This window comes from Calliphora vicina, chromosome 4, assembly GCF_958450345.1.
Source record: "Calliphora vicina chromosome 4, idCalVici1.1, whole genome shotgun sequence".
NCBI classification, from domain to species: domain Eukaryota; kingdom Metazoa; phylum Arthropoda; class Insecta; order Diptera; family Calliphoridae; genus Calliphora; species Calliphora vicina.
In genome coordinates this window covers 6650641-6658863 of record NC_088783.1, presented here as the reverse complement: position 1 = coordinate 6658863, position 8223 = coordinate 6650641, and the positions used below count along the sequence as shown (strand labels likewise).

Below are 8223 nucleotides of genomic sequence, written 5' to 3'. Positions count from 1 at the left end.
TAGGGATGAATATTTATTTTAAAAAATGTGTATCAAAATCACTGTTTTCAAATAATTATTGAGAGTTTTTTCATACAAAAAATGTAAAATTGTTTTCCGTTCCTGTTTCGGTAGATATTAGGAGATAAGTTGTCGAATTTATTACATAGGTATTAATTACTAATTTAAAAATATGCTAAGGATACCTTAAATTTTGTTGAGTGTATAAATAGGAATTTAGTACAGTAACCAACATCCTGCTCTCCCATTCCCTACAAAGAGAATAAATACTGTTTTATTAAAGTAATAAACGAGCAAAGAAAAGTAGTTTTTTTTAACACTTTCTCATAATTTTAATAAAATTAACAAAATATAATTGAAAAGAATTTTGAAAAATTCAAGTATTGCACAATTTTGCCTGAAATTACATATATGTAGGTACATTTAAGTAATTTCTAAGAATTATTAACACATTTGTTATTGACATGAAACAAAACGTTTTTAATTGCGAAAATATCTCTCTGTCTGTCTGTGCTTTATACCAACTATATATTTCCATAAATATGGCATGACTATACTATAGCTACACTCCCCCCGACTGACTAACTGACTGATTGGCCCCTTTCATGACGAAAAATACCTCTCCATTAAATGGAGAAACAAAAAATGCATTAGCAATAAGAAAAAATATACTACATATGTACATTTGCATGGATGTATGTATGTATAAAACCTACAATAAATAAACAAATATTTTAATATAAAATTTAAATTTTATGGTCTTTCATTTCAGTTCCAAGCGGTACATTCAACTAACAACACGTAAACGGCTAAAGCAAAAATACATTATTTGAGAATTAAAATACTACTTTGCAGAAAACAAGTTTTTGTTAAAAAATACCAAACATTAAAAAACTAAACTGCCAAAAAAACATTAAAAGAATAAAAAAAACTTTAAACAAAAGTGTGAGTTAAAGCACGTACTATACAACCCCCCTGAAATAGAGAATTTGAATTTTTATTTCACCTTAACTCGCCAAACTCCTCATACACCTGAATTTAGTCTCGTGTGTGATAGTGGAAAAATAAAAAAATAAAATATTGAATTATAAGCAAACAACAGTAGTAAAATACATACAATAATTTTGTGAATGCAATATTTATTATTAGAGTAGTAGTGATTATTTTGTCGCGATACATCTCAATATCTACTATATAAAGTAAGAGACGAGCCCCGTTTTTCAAAAAAACAACAAGTTTAATACGTGTCAGTGTGTTTGTATAGAAATTGCAACACACCCCCCATTCAAGAGAGCCGGAGAGCAGAAAAATTCTCATCATAAAAAAGGAAAAACCTGAACTAAATCGTAGAATACATTCCAGCTACAAATTCAAACTCAATTCATAAACAGCCAAAACTGTTATACAGTCATACGATTTATACAAATACATATAAATAGAAGGCAGGTTAGTATATAACAAAATTCCTTTAAACGAACACACACACACACATGTTACATCCATTCACATCTATTTATAATTAATGTCTGGAAATACTTACATGCATATCTATGTACATAAATAAATAATATGTACTAGTTCGTATTCATTGTGTACACGAGTAGTATGTATATATGTATGTAGGCTCGTGCAGTCGTGTGAGCTTTGTTTCATTAGTTTGAATGGAATATTGGAAGCAATGAAGAATGTAAGAGATTGAGAGAGTATCATGATTTTATGAAAGAGTTGCCACTTTACAGCTTTTAACGGTTAATGTAAGATTTACAGTAAATTTTTACCGCCATATTCATAAATAATTTTGGAAATTGAACAAAGTTATAAATCTTTTGTTCAATTTCAAAAATTATATGGAATTTTTGTTCAGACGATCAAATTGTATTATGATACATAAGTTTTTGACAAATATTGTCGTCTGTAAATACCCTAAGCCCCGCATTCTCATAATAATTAAGATAGTGACAAAATTATAACGTCTTTTTTCAAATGAAATTGTTACCCAATTTCTTAAAAATGATATCCGACTGATAACAAAAATGGAAATTAATAAAAAAAATAATATTTCATTAAAATAACTTCTGTCATGTGTCTTAATAATTAATTATTTTTGTTTGTATTCTATGAAAATTTAATAAATAAAATTCGCTTTTTAAGAAATTCAATGAACTCAAGCCTGAATAATTTTCTAATAAAATTATCAATCATTTAAAATTCTAATTTTGCATATTTTATTCAAATTATTTAATGGATATACATAATAAAACAAAAGATAACAATGTTTTAGCTTTAATCAAGCATTTCTGGATTCGGAGTATTACGCTTTTCATGTTGAAAGTTGATCAGAATATAACAATTTAGGTTCAATATGACATGAATATAGTTTAATTCGAATATGAAGGTCTACATTTTATGCTTTACGCTATCATTTGGTAGATATAAAAATAAATATCAATTACCTTAGGATCGTTCGTTAACAACTAAGTTATTTTATTTAAACATACTAAAACTACTGGCAACTCTCTATCAAACCCACACTCTACTGTTGTAAAAGTTGTCGTCTCTTTTACAACTTGTGTAAAATAATAAGCAAAAAAAAGCTCTCTTGTAAAAGTAATAAAAAAACAAATTGTTTACACACGCACACATAGCGTATACTTAATATGTATGTACGCTGTACTACTCTCATCTACATCTGCTTACACACCTCCATACAAACACTCATACTCATTTATTCATTATATTTTCCACATATACATACATACATAGTATATGAAACAAAAAAAAAAACAACTTTCCAGTATTTTACTAATAAATTGTCAATTTTGACCTTCAAGGTTCCTTCAAAAGTACAACAAAGTCAAGTCATACAGAAGCTCTGAACCAGAGCAGTCATACACACAACAACTACAACGGCTACAACAACTCAACAAACAGCGTACAGAAAACGTTTTTTGGAGAAAAAACAAAAAAAAAACTAAAACAATTCAATAAATACAAATATTTTTTTTCCATTATAAAAGCCGATTCATTATTAACTACTGCTGCTACGAGTGCTGGCTGGTTTTAAGTGTTCGAGATCTATACGGAGAAATACGAAAAAAAAAAAACAAAACCCCGAACAGGCAGAAACCTTAAACAGAGTTTGTGAAATTGATTCCGTTGTAAGCATTTAAACGAAACGGTCGATACAAATTTCGAAGCGGAAAAAAAAATTAAATTAAATTTGAATTGTGCTGTGCTGTGCGAAACAAAGCAAATAATAATAAATTTAAGCAAAAAACAAAACTATAGAAAGATAGAAGAAAATTTAAACAAAATAATAAATAAAAACTAAATAAAATCTAAAGCAAGTAAAGAAATAAATTAAGAAACAAAATGGATAAAGATTTGAATGTGGCCATGCAAAATGCATCTATAAATAAAGATTGTTCTTTGAAATTGGCATCGACGTCTTTACATGGTTGTTGCAGCACCAGAACAATGTGCCATAAACAGACGTCAACATCATTCATCCACGAAGCAACATCGCCGCTCGCATCGCCCTCATCGGTGCATTCCTGCTGCGAGTCTCTTACCAATGGCACAGTGAACAACAACAACATCAGCAGTATGAATTGCCAGAAAATCTCACAAAGCAATGGCTCGTTGTCTTGCCACTGCAGCAAATCGTTAGACGAAACAGACAGAGTTGGCGCTGTCAGTGATGCTGCCATGCAATCGTTCATGTCGACCGCCTCGGTGTTGGCAGAGGGCGACACTATTGCATCGATAATAAGCCACAAAACCACAAATACGCCACCAACGACAGCACCGTATGCCAATGCAAGTGTCGCGGAAAAACGCAAGATGGTGCACGAGTTATGTCAGCAATTGCTACTCACGGATGAGCAGATCGAAGAGCTAACCTATCGTATCCTCCACGAAGTGAAAAAAGGCCTGGCCAAGGACACCCATCAGAAGGCGAATGTCAAGTGTTTCGTCACCTACGTACAAGATTTGCCCAATGGCAATGAACGTGGCAAGTTCTTGGCTCTTGACCTTGGTGGCACAAATTTCCGAGTCTTGTTGATTCATCTGAAAGAGGACCATGATTTCCAGATGGAATCCCGTATCTACGCCATTCCCCAGCACATCATGTTGGGCTCGGGCACACAACTGTTCGATCATATCGCCGAGTGTTTGGCCAACTTCATGAACGAGCACGACGTCTACAAGGAGCGCTTGCCATTGGGTTTCACATTCTCCTTCCCCTTGACACAACTGGGCCTCACCAAGGGTCTGCTGGTCACCTGGACTAAGGGCTTCAACTGCGCCGGTGTCGTCAACGAGGACGTAGTCCAGCTGCTGAAAGATGCCATTGCCAGAAGAGGTGATGTACAAATCGATGTGTGTGCTATTTTGAATGACACCACTGGCACATTGATGTCTTGTGCGTGGAAAAATCACAATTGCAAAATTGGCTTGATTGTGGGAACTGGTTCGAATGCCTGCTACGTGGAACGTGTCGAAGAGGCTGAAATGTTCGATGCTGCCCAAAACGGTAAGCCCCATGTACTCATCAACACCGAGTGGGGAGCCTTCGGTGACAACGGTGCCCTGGACTTTGTGCGCACCGAATTCGACGAAGAAGTCGACAGTCATTCTATAAACCCCGGCAAGCAGGTATTCGAGAAGATGATTTCTGGCATGTACATGGGCGAACTGGTACGTCTAGTCATAGTGAAAATGGTCAAGGCCGGTGTTCTCTTCAAAGGTCAGGATTCCGATGTGCTCATGACCCGAGGCCAATTCTTTACCAAATACGTATCGGAAATTGAGGCCGACGAACCCGGAGTGTTCACCAATTGCCGTTTGGTCTTGGAGGAGTTGGGTCTGAACGATGCCACCGACGAGGATTGTGCCAATGTCCGTTATATCTGTGAATGTGTTTCCAAGAGAGCTGCCCATTTGGTTTCCTGTGGCATTGCCACACTCATCAACAAAATGAACGAACCTCAGGTGACAGTCGGTGTGGACGGCAGTGTATATCGTTTCCATCCCAAGTTCCATACACTAATGGTTGAGAAAATCACACAGTTGGTGAAACCGGGCATCAGCTTCGATCTAATGTTGTCAGAAGATGGTTCCGGTCGTGGCGCTGCCCTAGTAGCTGCTGTAGCCTGTCGGGAGGACAATTTGCCCAAGAAAAAACAGTAGATCTGCTAAAAGGCAATTGAGTTATACATATAATATACAAAAGAAAAACAAGGTATTAAGATGATAATATACGAAATTACAAACAAACAAACCAACAAAAAAATGTTAAAGAAAATTTGTCGAAAAGATGCGCTTACTTTTAACGATAAACAACACGAATAGAGAGTTCTTTGAACATTACATAAGTCAGAAAAAGTCATTAATTTTGTGAGTAAAAAACTACATACAATACAATACATACATATTTATTAAGAACAAAAATTAATTAATAACCGATTAAAAGTTGAAAGTTTATTTTATTTTTTGGTTTAATTAAACTGTACCTGAAAATCAAAACAAAAAAAAAATAATTAATAATAAACTACCAATAAAAATAAAAAAACAATAAACATAAAATACATTAAGGGCTTAATTACGTGATATCACCAAACAATAACAAGCAGAGGTAAAAATAACACTTATTGTAAATTATAAATGAAAATTGTAGTTAGTACCTTTTTGTAATTAAGCCTATGTGCATTGAAAACAATAGGGATACAAATAAATATAAATAGATGAAAAATTACGAAAAAGAGTTAACGAATTTAATTGCCATTTTTAAACTCTCATCCACTAACTATCTCTCTCTCTCTCTAAGTTTGTTTATGTTGATATCCTTAATAGCTGCAATAGAGAGAGAGCAAGGCAAACAAATTAACGGTTATGTTTAACGAATTTAATTCCTAATTTATAGAGTTATTATGCTAAGAACTCTCTTTCAATTCCTGTAATCTAGATTTACATATATAAAACTAACTTCTCTAGCTATCTAACTCTCTCACTCTCTTTCTCTCCTTTACTTTATTTCCTTCTTCTTTCTCTGAGTCACACTTTAAGTGCAGTGATGATAATTTATGGCGTATTAATTTGGTATTGATTTTTATGAAAGTGTTTTTTGTTTTTAAAATTGGTACTTATTTCATAGAAAACAAAAGAAAAGCTCAAAAAGACATGAATTTTATCAGATAAAAGAAAAAACCATACAAAACAAAATTAAGCGCATTCTTTTTTGTTTTTTTCTCTAAAGAAATTTTTATAAAAAAAAATAAAAAATCAGCAAACATGATAGTTTTTATTATTTTCATTTTTTACAAGAAACTATTGTTTTTATTATTATTATTATTTTTTTAAGTACATATATTTTTTGAATTACATTATACAATATTTTTTAACATTATATTTTATTTCTTAGTAGTATTTAGATTTTAATTTAGTTTAAATGAAAGATAACAAAAACAACCTTATTATTTGTTATTTTTAGACTTTTAGATCTAAAAACTAAATTGGCTTTAAATTATTTGTAAACAAAGAAAACAAAAAACCCAAAATACACAAATAAATTATATCATTTTTTTTATTACTTATTAGTTGTATTAATTGGCCTTAATTTTTTATTGTTATTTTTTCCAAACAAAAAAATTGAGTATATAAACAAAAGAAATAAAAATTATTTAAACAAAATTTTGTTAAATGTTGTGTAATTTTTATGATAAAGTGGCATAAAACAAACAAATTAGTTGAATATTTAATTAAAAGCTTAAATCATTTACCAACTAAGTTTAAATTAATTTAACTAACTAAAATTATAAAGCTAAAGCTTTTAGACAAATTATATCCTTAAAAACTCAATGAAAAAAAATCTCGTAAAGAAAATTAATTAAAATTGCAGCCACTTTAAAAAAAACGAATGAATATAGAGAAAATCATACAAAAATAATTGTTGAAATGCACATTTATATTTAAAAAAAAATAAAAACAAATAACTATTTTGAAATAAATACTAAAATAAATATAATAAAAATATTTATTTGAAAAAACAAAACCCTCAAAAATTAAATGTTTACATTATTAATGAGCCCAGGAAAAGGAAACTAACTATAAGGGAAACGTTATAGGAAAGAGTGTAAACTCATTTTTGTTCTCTCTCTAGTAAATATAGCGTAAAACTTTTATCTCTGTGACAAGTGATATTATATTTTTAAACATAACTTTTTAACTTCATCTCTTTGCCTTTCTCTCTCACATTTTTCTTTTATTTTCATCACATTTCTTTAACGATTTAACTATCTGTTTGAATTAAATTAAGAACAGTAATTAAACCTTATTAAACGTTTTACTGACTAGCATTGAAATTCAAATAATTTATATTATAATCACTAACTAACTATGCATGTTTTGAAAATTTGCATTAAAAATGTATACAAAGAAAATAAATTAATTTAAAAAAATAAAAAATAAAAAATAAAATTTACAAACGTTGAAATTTTTGTGAAATAAACGAAAAAAAGAAGAAATACATAAATCGAAATAAAACTTAATTTAAATATATTTAACTAGTCTTTATTTAAACGGGTTTCATTTTTCAATGAAACAGCTTTTATTTAATTTTTTTTTTTTTTGTCTACAAATTTTTAGCAAAACTCCATTAATATTCGAGCGGTAGGGTATGTACAGACATTGTATATATAGTATGTAGGTTTTATTTGAGTTCAGTTTACGTCAATACCACCACCATCCAACCAACCAGTCCAACTCAAAAGTTAAAGTACAACAATTTAAAATGTCTCTGGTTTTTTATTTTATGACTATACATACATATGTTAAATTAAGAATATTTATAATACAATTTGCGGTTTTAGGTTTCAGATAGATGAATTAATGATCTGTTTAAATAGAATATTATAAATTCTAGTGAATAATTCATAAGAATTATTCATGTGCGTTTTTAATTGTCTCTATTGCCTTTATCTCTAGCATTTGCTTTATCCATTTATATTGGTTTTATTGAAATTCGGATATTTGGCTGACTAAAGGTTCTAAAACTGATTTCAGTTTGGTAACAATGTGAACAAAAAATACAATTAATTGTTAGACTTCTTATTTGTTACAGGAAATCTACTTTTTGTTAAATTTAAATTTGGGATGATTTCCCTATTCGTCAATTAATTGTTGAACAAATTGTTTTGACTCTGGCTAGAGGACACTCAATTT

The 8223-nt window shown here is 30.5% G+C and overlaps 1 protein-coding gene across 1 annotated transcript; it reads left to right on the top strand.

Moving 5' to 3' along the window:
* Positions 1–794: 794 nt before the first annotated feature.
* Positions 795–7069, top strand: Hex-A (Hexokinase A). Its single transcript, XM_065509911.1, has 2 exons — positions 795–1446; positions 2832–7069. Exon 2 carries the CDS (start codon positions 3373–3375, stop codon positions 5191–5193), a length of 1821 nt encoding a protein of 606 aa, XP_065365983.1. The 5' UTR covers positions 795–1446; positions 2832–3372; the 3' UTR covers positions 5194–7069.
* Positions 7070–8223: the final 1154 nt, after the last annotated feature.

Excerpts from the sequence above, each read along its gene's own strand:
- Hex-A (XM_065509911.1), top strand. The coding sequence starts at position 3,373 with ATGGATAAAGATTTGAATGTGGCCATGCAAAATGCATCTATAAATAAA.